Source organism: Eurosta solidaginis, chromosome 5 (genome assembly GCF_040869045.1).
Source record: "Eurosta solidaginis isolate ZX-2024a chromosome 5, ASM4086904v1, whole genome shotgun sequence".
Lineage (NCBI taxonomy): Eukaryota > Metazoa > Arthropoda > Insecta > Diptera > Tephritidae > Eurosta > Eurosta solidaginis.
Window position 1 is genome coordinate 202,783,305 of NC_090323.1, and position 23,808 is coordinate 202,807,112.

Here is a 23,808-nt window from a genome sequence, read left to right on the forward strand (position 1 = left end):
GTAGCCTCTCTCGTAGCCGAAATTAAGTGGTACATCCATGTTTTTATATCGCATCGTCTTGCTTTGCATGTCGATCTTGATGCCCTGGTCGATTAAGAAGTCCAATTATGATTTCATCAACAATTTCTGACACTATAAAATTGTGTACTACCGTGACGTTCCCAATTGCGACTTCACATTCTACTTCTCCAATTACCTGGGTGTCCTCTCCCGTGGCTGTAAGTAATCTTGCTCCAAGCAATGGTCTTATCTTTTTGTTGACTAAATCCGCTCGAATGATGGAATGAGATGCACCCGTATCTACAGTCAGTAACCGTTCCTTTCCGTCCACATGTCCTCCAACAGTAAGATTGCTCGATCTTCTTCCAATCTGCGAGATAGAGATTATGGGGCATTCAATTACGGGAGCCAGCTGTCGCCCCTTGCGGCTGACTCGATTTAGTTTAACGATTGAGTGGTCTTGGATATTTGCTCATCACCATCTGCTCTGCGTTTACGACCACCCACATTGTTGGAGCTATTGGGACCGCTGCTGCAATGTCGTGCAATATGACCTGGGTTGCCGCACTTGAAACATTTAATAACTCCGGCATTTTTCTGTTGTGATCCCTTCAGTGCTTCCAAAATAGTGTCTACCCAATCTGGTCTTTCCACTTCTACACGATGAGCTTTGTATGCTGGTTTACTCAATAGTGAGGCCGTTTCCTGAGTCAATGCATGTGATACCGTTTCAGCAAATGTCAGCTTTGGGTTTGCGTATGTAGCTCGCTTCGTTTCCACGTCCCGTATGCCATTTATGAAACTCTGGATTTTTACCCTTTCAGTGTATTCCACGGGTGCGTCCGCATTTGCAAGATGAGCCAATCTTTCAATATCTGAAGCAAACTCCTGCAATGTCTCATTTGTTTTTTGGTAGCGGTTTTGCAACTCAATTTGGAATATCTGTTTTCTATGCTCGCTTCCATAACGTCGTTCTACAGCAGCCATCAATGCTTCATAATTGTTCCGCTCTCCTTCGGGAATCGTCTGTAGAATTTCCGCTGCTGGCCCCTTCAATGCCACGAACAGTGCAGCAACTTTATCTTCCGCATTCCAGTTGTTTACTGCTGCGGTCTTCTCAAACTGTAGCTTAAAGACCTGGAAAGGAACAGAACCGTCAAAGGATGGTGTTTTTACCTTTGTATTACTTGCTGAAACAGCTGGGCGGTTTAATTGCAACTCTTGTATACGACTTCTCAAAGCATCCACCTCGGCTTCGATTTTTTCCTCAAACTGCATTATTTTCTCGTCCATACGTGCTTCGAGTTTTGATGATATACGCGCCTCTTGCGCTTCGAGTTGTACTGTTATGCGTGCCTCTTGTTCTTTCAGTTGTGTCTCCATCTTTGATGTAACCTCTGTCGACATTTCTGCCATACGCATTTCTTGTGCTTCAATCTTGGATGTTATGCGTGTCTCCTGCGATTCCAGCTGAGATGACATGTTGGTGGATATTTGTGATGACATTTCTGTTATTTGTGCCGATATTGCAGCCAACATCATGTTCAGGTCTGTGTTCGCCATTGTCTGCGGTGTTTCATTTTTCTCTTCAATTTTTGCTGTTGTCTCGTCCTCATCAGGATAAAAGACATACTCGTCCACATCAATTCCTTCTGCTTCCATTGCCTCTCGTAGCCGTGCCTGAAGTTCGAGTTTAACGCCGCTTGTATTCAATCCACGGCTCTCCAACTCCTTCTTCAGTTGCTGGATCTTCAATTCACTGAACTTTGCCATGTCCTTGTCCTCCGGAATTTATTCAACAATTCCTCTTCTGACACCAATTGTAACGAATTTACTTGCAAATCCTCTTATTTGCAATCCTCTGCTAAGTTCGAATCACTAAACTGTTGAATAAATAACTCCAATATTGAATAATGGAAAAATGGCCTTTATTAAAGTACTTCACAATAACACTTATACTTTGCTACTCGCTGGCTTAATAACCAAACTGATTGATAACTCAAATTAAACTCTACTATTGGCCGCCAGATCGCGTGCTTAATCAATAACTGATTGCTCAACTCAAACTGAATTGCAGCGCCTCTACATCTGTTGCCTTTTATACCCTTTGGTTTCCTCGTTCGCATTTTTCCAGAATGTACTAGCATTGTCCATGACCTCTCAAACTTCTCAGCTATAACTAAAATTGCACAATTTTATACATCTTTTAGGCGCTTCCAGAATCTACTAGTCCAGTAGCTCTCAAACTTCTCAGATATATGCATGTGTTTGCGCATTGACTCTCCGCTGCTCGTATTCGTACATGGTAGATATGTGTAGACGCAATTATTTATTCGTTTATGGAGATACATAAAGATTGAATTATTGATGTGAATGTTTGTAGTTTACAGTCTCTCGCGCGCACATACGCGTATAAGTAAATGCATCTGTGTGTGACATCTCTCTGGGCTGCCTTATATATGTGTATACTTGATTTGATTATTAACGTAAATACTGCTTGGCATGGCCTTAGCATCGCCTTAGTGATGGGATAACTTAGTGATGCTAATATCCGTGACATTACGAAACAACAGGTTTGACTCACTTATTTACTTTGACTTCCCCTATTCATGATATTTGGCATATCTTTATTAACTTTTCAATGCAAACCCTGCAATTTTTCCTCCAAAAATATCATGAGTTTCAGGTCTAAGTATAATAAGAATCAGGTAAAATAATAGTTGCAATAAATATTGAAAGTGCTATAACTTCTTTGTTTATTATTTTAGTAATATGGTTTTAAAGCAACATTTTCTTGAATTTTGAAGTACTTTCGGTCGGTAAGGAAAAAAAACATACTTTAAGGGGGGGGGGGGGGGGGGGGGGGGGTAAAATTTTGTTAGCTGACTTAATCATGTGAAAACGACTTCATACCTTAAAAGGATATTAAACGGAAATGTGAAGCTTCTCAAGGCCAAAATAATGACATATAAATTTAAAAAATCGGACGTGAAATAACCAAGTTACAACGAAAAAACCGTTTCAGCTGTATTTCGAAGGATCAAAAAAAATTTAAAACAAGAGATGGTTTTACTTATAATTTTTTTTAAAAGAAAAAAAAACACCATTCTGGTTTTTATATTAAATCGACCTTTCTAAAATTTTTTTTTTGTAATTCGCTTGGTCTTTGAAGTGTTTTCCCAGTTTGAAAAAAAAAAGTAGAAAAAAATTAAAAACATTTTTTTTTTTCAGTGTAATATAGAATCTTTACAGTATATGTTTTCAAAGGTGATTTTAATACCTTTCTAACGGTATAAAAATTTTTGAAATCGGTTGATTAGTTTACGCGTGATATCAAAATATCAGAAAGTAACCAAGAGATGCATTTACTTAAATAAATTAAAAACAAGTAAGAACGGGACTATCTTCGGCTGTGCCGAAGACTTCCTACCTTTCATGAATGGGGCTGAACAATAATCTTATCCCGTTCTTAATCTCCGAATAATCGGATGTATAAGATAAGAAATATATAGTGAACAGATCTACATACCTTAACGATTTTTAAGATAAATATAAAATAAAAAATAGGTAGGTACTTTGTGTGAGGATGCAAAGTTTCAGGTTTTTTGTGGTCTGCGTGTAAAAACTATGACTACGAATCACGTATTTCAACAATATATAACGTAAACGTAACTACTTGATGAAATTTGATGAATTTTGAAGCTTCTAGCCGTAAAAAGGGGGTAAAAATTAGAGTTTAATGGGGTATATAATATATATACCACCGATCTCTATGATTTTTTCAGACAACAATATATGCTATATACGTAAGCATATAGTGAAATTTGAAGCTTCTAGCTGTTAAAATGGGGAGGAAATTGCGCAAATTTTCTTATCTGAACAATCGGTTGTATGGGATATATACTATATATACCACCAATCTCAATGATTTTTTCAGACATCAATATATGCTATACACGTAAGAATTTGGTGAAATTTGAAGCTTCTAGCTGTTAAAATGGGGCCGAAATCGTAAAAAAAAAATATATATACTATACATACCATCATATATATATTATATATATCACCGATCGCTATGATTTTTTGACACAACAATACATACTATATACGTAAGCAATCGGTGAAATTTGAAGCTTATAACTGTTAAAATGGGGTAGAAATTGCGAAAAGTTTCTTATCTGAACAATCGGTTGTATGAGATATATACTATATATACAACTGATCTCCATGATTTTTTCAGACATCAATATATGCTATACACGTAAGCATTCGTTGAAATTTGAAGCCTCTAGCTCTTAAAATAGGGCAGTAATTACGAAAAGTTCCTTATCTGAACAATCGGTTGTGGGGGATATATACTATATATACGACCGATCTCATAAATTTTTTCGGGCAACAATATGTGCAATATACGAAAGTATATGGTGAAGTTTGAAACTTCAATCTGTTAAATTGGGTAAGATATTACAAAAATTCTCTTTTTCTGAAAAATCGGTTGTATGGAGGATATATGCTATAGTGGTCCGATCCGGTCGGTTCCGACAAATGTCTAATCGGACACCCAAATACACCCGCTCACCAAATTTTATCAAGATATCTCAAAAATTGAGGGACTAGTTTGCATACAAACAGACAGACGGACAGACGGACAGACGGACATGGCTAAATCAACTCAGCTCTTCAACCTGATTATTTCGGTATACTTAATGGTGGGTCTATCTATTTTCCTTTAAGGACTTACAATTTTCGGTTTCGTGACGAAATTAATATACCATTTCATTTTCATGAAAGGTATAAAAATTGTTCCCAAACCCTCTCAACATAATCTTCAAATCTAGGGGCGGACATTAGCAACTTTTTTTTTTGTATGGGGGCCAACCCAGTCTAGTATACATACATATATTTAATATTTAAATGCAGTGACAAACAATATTTTAATACTTTAGACAAAATTTAATTTTTCAATTGATTAGTAACAATTTCACAAACTATCAAAACATTTTAAATAAATTAATCTGTGGGCACAAATTGAGTTGTTAAAGATTATTGTCAAACCACAAATATTCGCATATTAAAAGAAACTAAGAAAAAGGAAAATGTGGTAAGAAACACTGCTGTCCAGATGCGGGGAGGTGTAGTAACTAAAAGTATAAGTGGTTGCACATAACGATGCCGTTGATATAGTGAAAATCAAACAATATTGGGGTTGCAAATTTAAAAACCTTTCAAGCAAATGCAAAACCACAAAACTGTGCAACATGTTGCATGACAAAAATGGCAACCACAAATAAATCGAGAAAGTAAAATGCAGAATGTATGCAGGTATAAGGAAATATGATCGACCACATACAATTGTTTTTGTTGTAACAGTATATCGTTACATTCAATAGGCATGACCACTGAAGGAATAGTCATTTCAATCATTAAACGGAAATTCAAGGAATTGAGCAGTTGGAACATGAAGAAGTTGCTATTAGAGTGAAGAGAAGCTGTGAGTCATGTGAACACTTCACATGCAAGAAATAATTGGGTTTGCTGGAGTTTACTTACTTGATAGGCGCTTAACCGTTCAAACAGTTATGGCCGTAAAACAGGGCCGCCAGTTGCTTCTTCGTTAGACTAACTAGCACCAGTTGCACACACCAAAGGAATTTAAATCATTCTCTACCTGGTCCTTCCAGCATAGTGGAGCCGCGCTCTTCCTCGACTTCTATAGGCAGGTTCCGATAATAATACTTTTTTGGCCGGAACATCATCTTTGATTAGCATAACATGACCTATGCAGCGACGCCGCTGTGTTTACATTCGATGGACTATGTTGGTGTCTGCATAAAGCTTCTACAGCTGATCGCCGTCGTCAACGCGAAAGGGCCCATTAATCTATCGAATAACTTTTCTCTCAAACACTCCCAGAGCGACCTCGTCTGATGTTGGCATGCTTCGCGCTTCTGCACCGCATAACAGGACGGTTACGAGGAGTGACTTTTAGCGCATGATTTTTGCTTGCCAAGAGAGGACTTTACTATGCAATTACCAAACTAGTCCAAAGTAACATTTATTGGCTAGAGTGATTTTTCGCTTGATTTCAAAGGTGATGTTGTTGTTTGTATTAATGCTGGCTCCAAATAAACGAAGTCGTTTACTATTTGGAAATTATGACTGCCAATATGGGTGGTAATAACTGGAAAGGTTTCGTTTGTGGTCAGTATTCCTAATGTACACATTCAGAAATGTCCCGAGTATTTCAAAGGAAAGGACGTAAGGATTATTTGCCTCATATCGTTTTGTCTTGACAGTCTTTATAGATTTATGTTAGCATGAGACAGAAATAACTACTAGTTTTTTGCGAAGAACTGGAAAGATAAAGTCGGTCCTCGTAGATTTCAAGTGTTCGAAGTATTTTATGGTCTCTTCGAGCTTGTGAGGGGCAATTAAATGCTCCATGGAGTGGTAATTGACCATGGGTGGCAGCTTTTGGTATATATTTGGTCCACTTAGAAACATGCTTGTTTTGTAAAGCTTCCAACATTTGCCCCCAGATGTCACCCATTCTCCCACTATGTAGGTCTGTGCAGTTGCGTTTTTTGTAGCCTGTTGGCCAACTTTTCAAGAATCCCTTTAGACCTTCTGACTATATTCTTGAAAACTTTTACGGGACTTTTTAAGCTTGTCAAATGCAGTTAGTTTACCTTGATTTAAAGGCTGTCCGTCCTCAGAGCTTTTCTATGACGACTTCGGCTTTCTCTCCGAGCGAGTAATCGGAGAAGAGGCGCTTTATGCAGCGTAATTTTTTACTTATAGTATAAGCTCAAAAGTTTGTGAGTAAGTGAGTATGCTTGTAACATTACTCTTAAAGTGCGGGACAGATACTCATCATCAAATACATGACTTAACTCCTTATCAAATCGCAGCCTTTGTGCAGAGTATAGGAAAAGGCGCAAAATAACACAAAATTTGGGTATCTCCAAAGGTTTTGCAGTTTAAACCAAAATGGAAACTCAGATAGGTCAGAACCTGTTTCAAAAAAGTGCTACAAGCTGCATTGAGCAGTGCCTTTTACTTGAATATATCAATTGATTTCGGAGTTATATCCCAAAATACAGAACCAATGAGGCCTAAGGTACATTATTATAAAATTGATAGCTTACAAAACTTGGAAGTGAGTTCTACCGTTAGCGGCGTTTTTCACTCGTACATGTTAACTTCTTTCGGCTGGCTTTTTTTATTGGACGTTGGAGTAGCGCATTACTCTCAAGTGGCCCAATGAAACCGGGCTGATCCTGTTCATGTGTCCGCACCCCGTGGGACCGCCGTTAGGCATGACGTCACACCATAACTATAAAGGCCACCTTGCTCACAGCAGTCCAACAATCTATTTGGCCGCACATTCGGCGAAGTTAAGTCCTAATGGAAGGCTCCTATCCAAAAACTCTGTGTTGAGAGACTCTTTCGCCGTGAAAACGATGGCAGTGAAACAGTACATGTTCTGCGCTTTCCAATTCGGAGGCACAGTGTGGACAGAAAGGAGCCTCCTCTATCCCACGCTTATGTAGATATTACTTGAAGCCGCCGTGCCCACTCAATATCTTCGTGAGGTGGTAATTTAGTTCGCCGTATTTTCCCTCGTACCATTCCGCTATATCCCGAAGTAGCATGAAGGTCCCGCGACCTTTTCTCGACTCTTCCCACCTAACTATTGTTCGTGACCTTGCGCTTTTCTTAGCATTTTCAGATGGTCGGCTGATTCCAATGCCATACAGATCGGCCATTTCACCTGAGAGTAGATCTAATAGGATATTCCTGGATAAAACATGGATCGCGTCGTCGCACACCGTCCGATAAGCACATGCTATTCGTATAATAGTAATACGCTAAGCTGCTAGTATATCTTTTTGGTGGACCATTTTATATCCGTGCCATACTGGTGCTGCATATAATATTATCGAGCTGATTACGTTGGATAATAGCTGACGGGTAGCTTCGCCTGGGCCGCCGATGTTAGGCATTATTCGTGTTAGGGCTCCACTAACTCTAGAAACTTTCTCCCCCACCGCCCTGAAGTGCTCGTTAAAAGTTAGTTTTGAGTAAAAGATTACATCTAGATATTTCAAGGAAGGCTTTGAGTTTATTTGACAATCTCCTATGGTTAGGATTAACTCATCCACAGTCCGCTTCGAGCTCACCAAAACCACTTCTGTCTTATTGCTAGCCATCTCCAGCCCCATTTTCGTCAGCCATTCCTTTATTCTTCCCACGGCGTCATTACACAATGCTTGGAGCAGCCGCCAGATGGGTTCACTCATCCGCAGTGGATTTGCAAGGTTTTCTGCCAAAACAAGTTTCTAAGCAAATTAATCTGCTTTACCAAATGTCGTTCGCATAGAACATCTAGGTCCCCAAATTTGTAGGAAAAACGAAAAACAGCACACTCCTAATTGGAAGAGAAGCTTGATCTTAATCTGCCCTTAAGTAAACCGCGCCTTAATATTATTATTACGATCTGTTATATCTAAATCCGCTCAATTTGAAAATGTTTCCATCCGAATGAATGTAGCCTCATCGCTGCCAACCCTCAGATAAAATTTGTTATTAACTCTGTCCAATCTATATGTATATTAGGTCTTAAAAAAAAAAAGAGGTTCTCGTGGTATTTAACCTATCTTATGCCAAGGAGACAGCCATATCACACTTCTTCTAGACGCGGACGGAACAAAACTTCTTCCAAAACTGCAAATGTAGACCATATCCGAATTTAGGCGACAAGCATCTGCTGATTTTAACAACAAATAATCTGAGTCGTGGTGTATCCTTATCCTATCTTTAATATTTTGAAATTTTACATATCAAGGGAGTCTCTTATCGGCTGGCTGCTAGGAAAAGGCAATGGATGCACTCGAAAATAGCTCTGCTCTAGAAGAAAAGGCTGTTTTTATACCCATTTTTGCTTTCCTTTCCCTTGAAACTTGAAACCTACGGCAACTAAGTATACACCATGGACAACTGGGAGGGGCATACATTGGGATGAACTCTGCGCTGGATCTATTGTTTCGGTTTTCAAAACCACCGCAGAAAATTGTACAGTATTTAACTATATCTGTGGATACAACTAAGCTGGCACCAAAGTACAGATACGCAACAAAGTCAGCAGCCGGAAGAACCTAGAGTATATGTATTTCGACAAGCCATACGTAGAGTAACACTTTCAAATATGTTTACAAAGAAATCGTTTGTATATCACTTACTTGCTATATGCAAGTCAAGCGGCCAGTCTCTGTGAGCTACGTGTTACCAATAAGGTCGATTCGTCTAAACCCCAGAGTCATCCCTCAAATCGGTAATGCGATAGCAACAAATTCAGAATAATGAGATTGCACAAGGCAAATCACAGCCCTTTACCTTGACAGTACGCGGTAGACCATCAATGCTAACAAAAAGAATCTGCTGTTTCCTTTGTCAACTTCCATCAGTCAAAATTGCTCTCGAGAGAGATCTACACTATTTTCGCATAACTTTCGTACTGTTATACGTTAGTACGTTGCACATATGATGCGTTCAGGGACTCAGTGTTACAAAGCGCCTCTTTTGTGCATCTATTGAGGGTCTCAATTGCTGTACCTGAGGGCTAGTTTCACTGCTCTATAGCTTGTTGTATTTTAGCCGAAATCCATTGATTGAAAAAGTGAGTATAAATTGAGACAGAATATAAAATTTTTGAGAAACCGTCAAATAAATAAAACTGAATTATGGCTTTCATTTCCGTACGTCTTCGGCTTCTACTGCTTTTCGTATGCATGTTGAAACAATGTGAAACTTTTGTGGTGAAACAAAAACAAAAAGGAAATACCAGACCACACCATATTACAGCAAGGAGTGTTAGATTTGACAAATACGATTTGAAATGTAACAACACAGGATCTGACACTTTGCTTCAACCAACTGGAAAATGGTTGTATGCGTATGCGTGTGTGTGTGAGTGTGTGTATACACTAAATCGTATTACAATTTACTTGAAATGCACATAATTCGGTCATCAGCCGGAAAACCAGTTTGAAAGGATAATCCAAATAGAATTTCCATACATACATATATGTGTATGATGCCTTTTAATGTGTTTGTGCGCGTGGTTAGTGCGGTGAAATCATTACGAAAAGTTGAGCGATGACAATGCAAATTCCATGGCTGCTTGACTATATATATATGGAAATGTAGACAAGCATCCTAACTAACCACAATAGGAACACTCCGAAATAAAAAGGTGTTATAGAACTTTGTGAGAAGCCCTGAGCTTTATAGAGCGTCGGATTACTATGCCAACTATTGCCCGGGAACCGCGTTCTCAAAGACAAATACCTTGAGCTCTCAGTTGAAGAAAGCGACCAGGGAGACGCATCACTCTAGCTCAACTTCGATTTGGATACTGCAATTGGTGAAACTTTTACTTATCCAGAATCGACCACGACCTACCAAATTGTTGTCCTGTTTGTAATGTGTCCCCACATGTGCAATGAATGCGAAGCCATTATCTCTCTGATTAGAGTCGTTAGGACATTGATGACAATTTGTGAGTGGTCGCATCTATTGGATGGGGTAAAGCTCTGCTACAACAACAACAACAACCCATATACTTTATGAAGCGGATGAAAAGAAGTTGAATCTAATTTCTTACAGAGTGAATGTAAGAGAGAAAAAGTTTGAAGACCAAATACTCGTGAAGTTCGATGGGTACAAATAATTTTTGGCTGGTTGAAAAAACAAGACTTTTTATCTTTAAAACCTGATACCTCCAAGTTGTTGTTTTATCATCGGTTTTTTATCGATAAGGAACTATTGTTGTCGAGCAAAGTCGATAACTTTTTGATAGCAAATCGATAGATTTAGGAAAACCTACCCTTTTTGATAACGTATAAATAACAAATCGATAATATAATGTAAACTTTTTGATGGCATATCATTAACCTAAAAAAAATTGATAACTTTTCTATTATATATCGATAACTTTTCGTTATATATCAATAATTTTAAGGTAGTAAATCGATCACTCCTCTTTAAGAAATCGATTATTTTTCAATGGAAAATCGACAACTTTTCGAAAAAAGCTATACATTTTTGTAGGTATGAGTTATTGATATCCATAACTAATCTAAAACTTTTCTATAATAAATCGATAACTTATCGACAATTCCTCGATAGCTTTTAGATAACAAATCGATTTATTTTTGATAACCATATCCCGTCGATAATAAAACGTTAACGTGTTTTTAAGTTTTTGATAAAATATCAATAACTTGACGATAACATATTGTAAACTTTTTGATAGCATTTCATTAACCTTTTGTAAAAAAAAATCGATAAATTTTTGATTATAAATCGATAACTTTTCTTTATTATATCAATAATTCGTTGATAATAAATTGACCACTCCTCTTTAACAAATATATTTATTTTTCAATGGAAAATCGACAACTTTTCGAAAAAAGGATACATTTTTGTTGGTATCAGTTACTGATAACTTTTCTATAATAAATCGATAACTTATCGACAATACCTCGATAGCTTTTCGATAACAAATCGATTCGTTTTCGATAAACATATACCGTCAATAACAAAACGTTAACATTTCGATAAGAAATTGCTAACACGCCGTCCGGTTAAGGCCGGTTTCGGTTTTATCTTCTTATCTTTCCGGTCCTATCCCCCCCTACGTTTCTTTTTTCATTTCCTTTCCTTACATTTCCCATATTTTTATTTTCTTTCCTTTTTGTCCCTCTCCTTTCCTCTCTTTGCATTGCCTTGATTTTGCCCATATCACCTGCCTACATTGTTCCCACATTACGTTACAGCGTAGCGTATTACCTAAATTTACGCATCCAAAAGAATTCTTTAATATCGTGGCGAATATAAGGAGTTTCGACACGTCAATATGCCGCTAGTAAATAAATACTGCACAACTACAGCAGCAATGTTAGCCGATGAAACAATAAATAGCTACGCACACATCAACACAGCAGCTAAGGGCGTAGACAACATCACTCACACATAAACGCATTAACAAAGAGTTCAGATGACATTACACATACAAATACATAGCAGACAACAGCGAATATAAAGGGCCTATTACGGTACACAACTCAACTTGGTTGGGTTGTAATTAAAACAACTCAACTTTCAGACAACTCAACTCCTGTTTGGTATTACGAATTACAACTTATTTCAGTTGAAGTTGAATTGGTGCTGCCAAGCTAAGAAAGTGATGATTTGACAGATAACACCTTTCTAAATGAACAGCTGATCAATTTGTGGCAGAAATTTAAGCATTTTCAAATGTGATTTTTTTATTAATGTTATATGAAATCTATTTTAAACTGGCGAAAATGTTGGTGATTGACATGTCGCGAATACGGAAACATTTGCGTGATCATTCCAATCCCTTGGAACTACCAAGCACCAAGTAAGAAAATGTTTAAGTGACAAATAATGAGCTTCATATGAAGTTATTTTGCAGATTGGAAAGGAAGCATTTTACTCAGTACTAAACGAAATTAAGAACGATTTCCGCATACGCGTTCGTATTTTAAAATTATGCGCCACACTCCGATTCCTTGCTGACGGCAGCTATCAAATATGCTGTGGAAATGATTTTGGTGTTGGACTAGTATTAGATATAATTGAGAAGCGTATTTGTGCGAAGTAGATTAAAACCCTAACAGAAAAAACTGTATTTTACTCAAATAGGATTCCCAGGAGTAGTGATTAGTATCAATGGGACTCGCATAATTTCACCTATTTTGGCTGCATCCAAACTGCGACCAGCCTCGTCCAACTATGGAATATCAATAAAGTCAAAAAGTTATTCAATGTAATTCGTTTAAACGTTGGGTTTTCTAGAAATGTGTACAAAATTGTTTATTATTGTTTGATTAAAAAAGGTTTAACTACCGGCTTTAAATTTTTTGTTTTTTTTGGTAACGTTTTATAAGCCCGTGCACCATCTAACTCTTATCAAAGGTGGTATCAAAAGACGGGTTTCCATCTCCGTTTTTAGGATTCGAAAGCGAAAATTAAAAATTTTATTTCTTTCGAAAGATATTTACAAAGACCCACAAAATGGCCCGAGAGGGTCCGAAATATTAGGCACGGTCCACAGTTTTTTTGCACAGAACATCTTTCTGCGTTGGCAGCCTTTGGCCGCGATTCGTAAAAATAATCCTGGTTGGGTCCAACACCTTTCTGCATTTCTGTATACAAAAAATCTGGCAAAATACAACAACCACATGAAATTAGATTTTATTAGAATTAATGTTTGTGGTAATTCTTTACGACAGCATGACACTGCTAATACGTGTCCAAAAATATCGAGAGAGGTGCCAAAAGACGCTATTAATCTCCGAGGGGCATAAGGGGTCATCTTCGTAAGCATTATGAGGAAATACGGCACCTGAGAACACAGCCGTATGAAGCCAAAAAACACAAGCTGGTCCTCAGTGAACTCCACAAACAGGCGTCGGACGTTTATGCCAGGAATTGCCCGGTGATTCCTGTACTCAAAAACAATACTCAAAACTTGCAAAAGAACAACGCACACTCCCTAGGGAAACGGGAGTCACTCTATCTCAACTTCGATCTGGATACTGTAACAGGTTAAACGCAACCCCGACATACAAAACATATGTCCTGCTTGTAACGTGCTCCCACATAACACCTACCATCTCTTTAACTGTATTGTGGAACCAACGTCTCCAACACCCCTTTCATTATGGTCCACCCCTGTTGAAACAGCAAGTTTCCTTGGACTCCCTTTAGAGGATATTGATGACAATTTGTGATCGGTCGCACCTATTGGATGGGGCGAAGCACTGCTACAACAACAACAGCAAGCATTCAAAGCGCGTGGACACAATATTGGAAGCACTAAATGTAGTTTCCACCTTGTTTTGGTTAGGTGGGATACTTTAATGCGAATATGTTGTTGTAAATGACCACACTTGTAGAATTGTATGTCATCATTGCTGTCATCTTGAAGTGTGGTTAGTGCATTGGTAAGTTGCAGGTGCTTGACGCATATAAATACCACTGAGGGAAATCTGTGGCTACATCATAAAAAACTCTGAATACTACATTAAATAAAAGTTTATAAGCCTCTTCTTTCAAATAAATATAAGCCAAGGTTTTTCCCGCAGTGTATTTATAAAGGAGTAAGTGTGTGCTGTTCATAACTAAATATAGAGTAAGTCATAAATATAAGTTCATTTAACATCCTTACATAAGAAGATACCAACGAGTTGGCCGAAGTAAAGCAAATAAGTACGTTCTTGGTTTCGACTGAGCCAACGTTTAGAGAATTCTTGGCGAGCAAAATGATGAAGTACTTTAGATGATTTTTTGATGTACGCCCATTTATTTAACTTCGCTGAAGCATTCAGGCATTCCGGTTCCATTCCTGATATAATCTTGGTTTCACAAAGTGTGCTGCCGAGCAGTATTGCATAGAGATATATTGAGGACAGAACTAGCACCGATTACAATCACATCACATTCCACCTCAACAATACCGGCCATAAAAAGGCAACGAGTGTGTCAATACGCTGTCTGCGTTATGCTTGTAATGCCTCTATGACACAGAGAGAGATGAGAATACAAGTAACCCACGCAATGAAAAGGCTCTGCAAAAATTGGAAGCTTGCAAGAGAGCGAATAAAGGTCTGAGGACTGCTATGTGGTTAAAACCGCTGGAGGTAAGGGTCTTACGTAGTAAAAGAAATGTATTCACCGAGACATGTGGACGAGGTAAAAATGATAGAATTTGTGGTTGTTCATGTTAGTGGGTATGGGAGTGGTAGTAAGAAGTGGGATAGCTAGTGGGTGTACGAGTGGGCGTGAGTAAATAAGAGTAAATGCAGACAGGCAATATATTTTCGTTTCATGAAAATCTTGCAGATACTCGTCATTGTGATAGGACGCAGATACCAATCGTTATCGTTAAGTACTTTACAATTTCTTCGTATCAAAATGAACATAATAAAGGGTATACATTTTCGCAAGTAATATTAAACCATAAAATTCTCTTCCACTTCAAACACAAATTGCATAAGACGCACATTCACTTCATCAAAATTCTCATCAGGGCAATATGTTATTCAAGTGGTAAGTTGGTGATGTCTTTTCAAGTGTCCTTACTACGATTCTTATAAGTTAGAGACCAATGACGTATTGCATACCGTTGAGCATTCTAAGCAGCAGGTATACATGTACATACATACATAATATCTATCAAATAAACTCCATCAGGAGCAACTAAAGCATGAAAATAACGACAGATGCATTGTGGCAAGAAAATAGAATTTAAGAGCAAACGAGCTTTGCATGTATGCAGGACACACACACACATGCTTCAATTATAATCTTCTTGAAACTCCACAAATATCCTGATGGACTTAATATTTGACTTATTTATTTGTTTTTGTGTCAACAAAAAATATCTGGGACACTAAATTGCCAACATATAAGTAAATTCAAATTTGTGAATATTCTTCTTCTATACAAAAACATGGAAATACATAAATTACTGACTATATTGGATATATTAACATATTTATAGGCGCTTTGTATTTATTCTGGTAAAATATCAAACAAATAAATTGTAAATTTTTAATTGAGTGATAAATCATTTTAAAGTGAATATTTAATTAAAGATGGTAGATTAGCTGTACACCAATTAATGATGCTGAAATTTCTTCATATTAATCATTACGCTCGGACTATTTTATGTACAGCAGATAAAACACAAATATTGGGTCATGCGGAGAATGAAAAGAAAAAAGAACTGGGTTTAGCAAAAGTTGTTCAGGCTGGGCAATGAGGATAGAAAATATCATAGATAACACACTGAAAGAAAAAGACTGATAAAATCAACCGAAATACGGGTTAATTCAACCGAAATTTCTGTTAATTTTTATCATTCGCAACAAGATGTTGAATCAACTGCGTACAAATTGTTGATTCGTAATTGACCGTTTTAGTAGTCAAATGAACAAAAAAAGTTGTTGGGACAGCTTTGTACGAAAGTACCTATGTTGCCATATAAATAAATAAATGTAAGGCGCGATAACCTCCGAAGGCCGAGCTTTTCTTCCAATTTGCGTCTTGCTCATCTTGATTTTCCCTACAAATTGGCCGGACGGGACCTACATGTTTTATGCCGACTCCGAACGGCATATGCGAGGCAGATGAGTTTTCACTGAGAGCTTTTCGTGGCAGAAATACACTCGGAGCGCTTGCCAAACACTGCCGAGGGGCGACCCCGCTTAGAAAATTTTTTTTCTAATTGAAAAACTTTATTTCTAAAATTTTGATGTTGCTTTGCCTGGGGTGCGAACCCAGGGCATACGGTGTGGCAGGCAGACCATCACACCACGGTGGCCATATACGTATGTACGTAAATATGTGAATACATAAATACGCATGCTTGCTACATATACATACATATGTACGCACTTACTAACCGAACTTCAATTGGGCTTACATCAAATATGCTGGAACACATTAAACATTATACACTTTATTATTTTGTTTTATTAAAAGCACTTTCACCAAATTTTATATTTTATAATTTATTTATTTTATAGTTTTGAACTTCGCTTTGCAAATAGAAATGAAAATAGTAGTCACAAAACTGATTCTCAATTCTTTCGGTTGCAGCTCAGCTCATTCTCAATTTCTTCTCTCGCATGTAGTTGCCACACTTGATTGTTTCGAAGAAAACTTGTAATATAAATGTTTGACATAACATTTTAAATATAGAACTTGTAACTTATAGAAAAGTAAAGAATCAAATCGCTAGAAGGTAATCCACCACTTGAGTAACTTTATATGTAATTCGGCAAGTTTAATTTTCGTAACACTTTAAGTTGAAACGATTCCAAAACAACTCAAACTTTTATGTTGTCGGAAACATCAACATTAAAAAAGGATGTTTTTTATTATCTTATTAAATTCGTTCGCGTGAGTGAAAATTCGTAAAAACTTGAAGAAAATGTTACTAACTTTGGAAAAATCCTGTTCGTTCAAACAAAACTTTTGCAACAAGAGGGCGCAATTTTGCATTTCACTTGGAGGAGAAGTTGCAAAATTGTACTGTCCCGGTATCTCATATTTTTTTGCACAGTAAATTCAAAAAAGGGTTTTTCGTTTTGTATTGATAACTGAAAAACTAGTTTTTTGTCGTTTTCCCATTTTGTGTGTTTTTTCGATTTGGCGGTTTTCTTATTTTGGTATTTTTTTAAACAAGTGGCACCATCGTCATAAGTACAAAGTAGAGAGCGCAGTTAGCGTAAAATTCTTTTTGAAATTTGCTCACGTATTCACTGTTGATCGCTGTTGAAATGACCAGTGAGATCAGTTGTGTTAACAGAAAAATCAGCTAGATTGACCAGGAATCTGTCAATTTTACAGAATTTTTTTAACTTAAGAGCGACAATTTCTCTAACTAATTTATTCGTTTGACAAAGAACTCTGTCGAATTAACCATAATTCGATCAACTGCACCGAATCTCCTCCGTTAAGTCAAGAACAACAGAACCGATTTGTTGATTTTACTAGCACCATTTCTTTAAGTGCAAGTTAAGTTGTATAAGTTTGAGCTTAACTGAACATTATATACTCAGCGTGAGTTTTAATTGTACAGTTGGGGCATATTTTAAACACAAACTATTCCCAAGGAATGTATCTCAATTTCCTCTTACAATAAATCTTGGTAAGTGCGACCTTTAAATTTTGTTGTTATGATGGCAGGTCAGGTTTTCAGAATAAAACGAAAAAGTTGTTTTTTCCGATTCCAATATATTTCGGTTACTCCACGGTAATCGTCTTCAGGGTTGAAACTAATAACAAACATAAAAAGTACATAAATTTCATTTTACGTCCTCCCTGTGTGACATTCAGTTTGATACTGATTCTTCTTTAAAAAGTGTTTGTAAATATGCGCAATCATCTGTATCACTCTTAAGGTCGAATTCAGTGGTCGGCAAAAATTTAGTGTGAGTGTATTAGTGAGAGCATGAGCGTTACAGCGGGAAATTAAAGTTAAAATGGCAACGTATATTTATTAAAACAAACTTTTTTAAAAATTTGATTTTTGATTCAGAAATGGGTTACGTCATTCTAAAGTCCCTTAACTCATCAAGTTGTAGTCCCATGAACATACATACATAGAACATGAAACTTGGATTGACAAAGTGGCTTCAGAAGGAAAATAGTGCAATAGTGGCAGAACCAGAAAAGTGCAACATGTTTAGAAAATATGTGGCTGACTTAAAATAAAAAATTACGATTAAATCGTATTAATTTTTTGACTATTTTGCTAAGTAACTCTAAACACTATTTAGTGTTTGGCTCAGAACTTCTGTTAGAATAATCAAAAAACCTACAACAAATCTAACAAGTAAGGACGGGACGTCTTCGGCTGTGCCGAAGACTTCATACCTTTCATGAATGGGCTGAACAATAATCTTATCCCATTCGTAATCTCCAAATAATGCGCTGTATAAGATAAGAAATATATAGTGAACAGATGTACATACCTAAACGATTTTAAGATAAATATAAAAAAAAATGCCAAAAACCCCCTTATCTGAACGATCGGTTGTAAGGGATATATATTATATATGGCTTCGATCGAAATGATTTTTACAGGAAATCTTCTATGATATATTAGAATATATATCACCAAGTTTTACGTTTTTATATTGGAAATTAAGGGAGAAATGGCTAAAAATCTTTCTATCTGAACGATCGGTTGTATGGGATATATATTATATATAGCTCCGATCAAAGTGATTTTTTCAGGAAATCTTCTAATGATATATTAGAATAAATATCACCAAGTTTAACGTTTTTATATGGGAAATTAAGGAAGAAATTGCCAAAAATCTTCCTATCTGAACGATCGGTTGCATGGGATATAACTATATATAGCTCCGATCAAAGTGATTTTTTCTTTAAAATATATATCACCGATGTTCACGTTTATACTTTCTAAATTAAGGGAGAAATGGCCAGAAATCTTTCTATCTGAAGGATCGGTTGTATGGGATATAACTATATATAGCTCCGATCAAAGTGATTTTTTCACGATATCTTCTATGATATATTAGAATATATATCACCGAGTTTCACGTTTATACTTTCTAAATTGCGGCAAGAATGACCAAAATGGTCTTATCTGAAGGATCGGTTGTATGGGAGATATATGTTATAGTGGTCCGATCCTACCGGATCCGACAAATGTCTAATATAATACAAAAATACATCATTGTGCCAAATTCCATTGAGATATCTAAAAATTTGAGGAACTAGTTTGCGTTCAAACAGACAGACGGACGGACGGACAGACGGACCTAGCTATATCAACTCAGTTCGTCGCCCTGATCAATTCGGTATACTTATTGGTGAGTATATCTTCTATATTTCTCAACGTTACAAACATCGGACCAAAGTTAATATACCATTTCATGTTCATGAAAGGTATAAAAAGGAAAAGATCCACCAAAAATATGTTTAGACCATTAGTTAATTGCAGAAAGGCCGTGTTAACAGTTATGTTTCCACATCATAATATTTCTCATAGAGAGTCTCAACATTTCGCCGTTCGCAGTGTTTGTTATTTGCTTTCTCGCTAACAACTGAACGATGGAGAATAAGAATATGTGTAAAGCTAGTCCGGGTCAATTGAGCTATGGCGCGCCGACCACTGGTCTAATTATATTGACAGTGCACTGCACGACAAAGCAGTACATATCATGTGAAACGTATACCTGATTATACTTTACTTAGCGTACATAGACTATCACTACCAACCCACATTCCAGTAACATCGTCACAATCAACCAAGATGTTGTGTTTATAAATATGAAGAAACTTCGGACTCGGCAATTGGAGTTTATTTCGCCTTGCCCATTCACATACAAAATTTCGCGAAGCACTGTTATAAACATTATCCCTATACAACAAAAATACTATCTAACATATCTTGTGTGGTATTGGTTTGTTATATTCCAGTTTTTAATTGTGAAAAATGTTAGAAAACTTACCAACGAGAGCGGAAAAATAATTTCACTTGCAAAGTGTGCCAGCACCCTTAGCCAGCACCCAAATGTCAAATTCTCCTTCTTATGCTTTGCTTGCAACAAAATTTGCAAGTTGGCTACTTTTTCATGTCAGATGGCGCCAGTGAAGCTCAATATACCGTTCTCCATAAAAATACGTGCAATCTACTCATAATGCACAATATTGAGTTAAACGCATCTAAATGAAAAATTGCTTATGCGACGGGGCTTTAACAATGTTAACAACACGTACAGTGAGAGTTACGCCCATACATGGAAATCAAAATTCAACTGACTTTCATGCAATGCACTGCGTAGTCTAATCAAGTACACGTAAATCCAATTTGAAGAGTAAGAACCCGAATATTCCGACACAGGATTGGAAGGTACTCAATGTATCTCGACCTTAAAAGGAGGGATAGCAGCACATCTTCCAAATAAGTAAGCAGGGGGAGCAGGCGGAATTTATCTGCGACTCAGGAAAATAAGTCCAGATAAAACAATAATCTTTACTCGGTAAAATCAGGCGATGTTAAACGCGATTTGGAAAGCATTCAGACATGGGGGGACGTAGGCGTCACACCGAAGGTGTTGGATGGTGACAAACAGCCAAATGGTGTTGCGAGTAGCAGTAATAAACCCTGAAAATAGAGAGGTTCCGAGGGTAAAACTCCTAACCAGCAGGAGGCAGGCGAAGTTGAAGCGGACCTCGACGCCTTAAACCAAAATAGTAAGAGGAGGACGTTGAGGACACAAACAAACATGGACAAACGGCCTCAATGGTACAGCTAGATAAACCTACAACACAGTGAAGTGGCGTCAAGACAACGTTACGTTGATCCAGGAGCCATGTCTCTCATTAGGAGCAAAGGTTTGTAGTCTCAACGCGCACGGATTTGGCGTTTATTATACGCAATTGGAAGGCAGGGTGAGAGCTGTTCTCATGTGTCTCACACAAAAATTCTTCAGTAGACATCGCATGACTCAAAGGTTCAAGGGATCATTGCTAAACTGGAATCATACTTACAATACATGACAACTAAGACCGCTTGCTCGACAGCGCAATCATCACTTAATACACTAGTTTGAGAGGCCGACTAGAAATCGGAAGCTAAACGCCTCTTAGTTTACTATAATGAACTCACCTGATAAAAACTATAATTATTGGCGATAGCATCCCCATGCGCACGCTGATGTTGATACCACGAGTAGGCGCGCTTCGCCGGAGATATTAGGATCGATACAATCTTCGCATGAGGCAGCAGAGCATGAGCACGTTTCGGCACCGCTTCACCATCAAAATAAGTTGCACTTTTCTCAAACATGAACTGCGTCGACGAGGTAGGTATCACCGAATTGTTGGAGGGCATTGGGAAGAAATCCATATACCAATCCAAACCGCGATAGTAATTATTGCCATTGAAAAATTGTATTTCTTCAAAAGTATCCGGGCTCGGTAAATTACTTGTGATGTTCGAGTGCATAGAGAGGAATGTGTAAAGTGCAGTTGTACCAGTCTTTTGTGGACCAATCACCAAGAATTTCGGAAGTGAATCACAGCTTTTAGTTTTCGACCAAATTTTCTTATGACGTAGATCATCACATGGATTACCCCACACGGGATCTACCTCCTCGGGATGTAGACGGAAATACATTTCGGCCAACTGAATTGGTGGCGCGGAGGACAATTTCAAATTTGTCCAGCATTGCAGGAACTTTATCACCGATTGGAAAGTGTATAGAGCTAGACGATCTGAGCCATAATTGGACATATGCGTCATAAAGATATTAATTGGGTTATAAACTATAGTTTGGAATAGTTCACCACCTTGTATGGATTCATCGAGTTTATCGCGTCCACCCGGATAGCGGTCAATGTACATGGTGTGCGTGAAGAGGCCGCATGTTTGACGTGGCAGCACCATAATATTGCGATGTATGAAACCGCGTCTCAAACGCGCCGGCCGCAAATGTGGATACTCTTCAGTGGATGTCACTTTTATATTCCACACTTTCTTCCACGCCACATACAATATTTCGTGCGTCGGATAGACACCCGAATGATGTGGTGATATCGAATAACCCGAATCTGTCGGAATGTTATGATCCTTTGCAAAAGCATAATTCAAATGCATCTCGGACATGAGTAATGTTAAATTGTCATACAAATGCGGTTGCTGATGTTTCCACATATGCGAGAACCAATTGAACTCCTGAACATTACGCAGTAAATAATCATCACCCAAATTCTCTTCGCGCGTTCCATGATGATAGTATTTACCCGAAAAGCCCAAATTGAAACGAAATCCCGGCACCATTGACGTAATAATGCGTTGTGTGGCGATAAGCGCTTGCACATCATCCGGTCGCAGGCGTGTACCCCTCTCACCCACAAATATATCATCTATATCCACTAATATCATACGATCCAAACTCAAACTGAGTTGACCATGACTCAGGTACGATAAGGCATCGAGGAAGAGTAGGCGATGCAGCCAAAACCGCAAGCTACTACCAAACAGCACGCGTTGTATACCATCAAAGTGCCCATGATCTTGCAGCACAGCAGTGAGTGGCAACTGCACTTGTCCACCGCTATCCGATGGATAATCTTGGGTGTTGCGTTGCGCCCATTCAATGGGTTCATATGTGGAATGATTATGTTGAAAGACAGCCCAGTCATCGCCGGGTAACGCACCCCAGGCTGTTTCGCCGGCGCGCGTGAGCCGTAGCACTGGCGAAGCGGGATTGAGGCTGGCGTCACGTAAGCGTAAGTTTGTATGCACGTAGAGTGGAAATCCGTGTAGTTGTGCCGCTACTAAAGTTTCCTCGCTCGGACTGACGAAGCCCACAATGCCTACTGAGTATTCGCGACAATATTTATCCAGCAGCTCACGATTCCATTTGTCCATACTCAAATATTTGTCGAGATTTTCAAACACGATGACGCCATAACGACCTTTGTCTAGATTCGTTAACACTGGAAGACTTTTGCCAGCAACCTCGATTTTGTACCTGCAAAGATAAAATAGAAATAAAGTGGAATTAGATGGATGAAAAAATATTAGCAGGAATTTGGTGCAAAAAAAGCTACCAAAGGTTTAACTAGTCTTAAAGGGTCTTATTTCTACAAAAGATCCTTTCGGCAGGCACTCTAAGAGTATTAAGAAATTTGTTTTCAGGACTAACCTGGAGTGTGTTTGCGGATCGAAGCCTCAGCACAACAGTCGCGATAGCAAATATACGAGCCTTTTGACAGATACTAACAATCAATGTTTTTCCTAGGATGATCATAGGCAAAATAGTTGATCTAAAGTTCTAAGGTCGTATTCTTCAGCGGAGCTCAACAAAAGCAAGCCTAAGGTTTTATCTTTACCTTGAGACCGGGCAATGGGTTTTGTGTAGCTATACAAGAACTGAGCTTTATACCAACAACCTCTCCAGAAAGGTAAAATGTTTCTTTTTCTAACAGGCACACGGTGTCAGGCAAAGGAGTGCCTGCTGGAAGCCTTCCATGGATATCTGAGCAAACGAAAAGAAAAACTATCCGGGTTCGGTCAATCTGAAAATTTTCGTATATGAGTTATAAATCTGACCTTAATATCTGAAGTTCGAAAAGCTTCACAGACTGAATATCTTTCAAACCTGAAAAGCTCTCAAAAAGACTATTTTCATGAAACTTAAATCTATTCGGCAGTGTGCAGGATTG

The 23,808-nt window shown here is 37.9% G+C and overlaps 1 protein-coding gene across 10 annotated transcripts in view; it reads right to left on the reverse strand.

Annotated features, from left to right (window-relative positions):
• sfl (N-deacetylase and N-sulfotransferase sfl) overlaps positions 1-23,808 on the reverse strand; it is a 547,000-nt gene that overhangs the window by 20,533 nt on the left and 502,659 nt on the right. For all 10 annotated transcript variants that reach the window (XM_067787558.1, XM_067787556.1, XM_067787555.1 and 7 more), the window contains one exon: positions 21,245-23,114. In XM_067787558.1, coding sequence (XP_067643659.1) covers positions 21,245-23,114 — 1,870 coding nt within the window. The remainder of the gene's footprint in view (positions 1-21,244; positions 23,115-23,808) is intronic.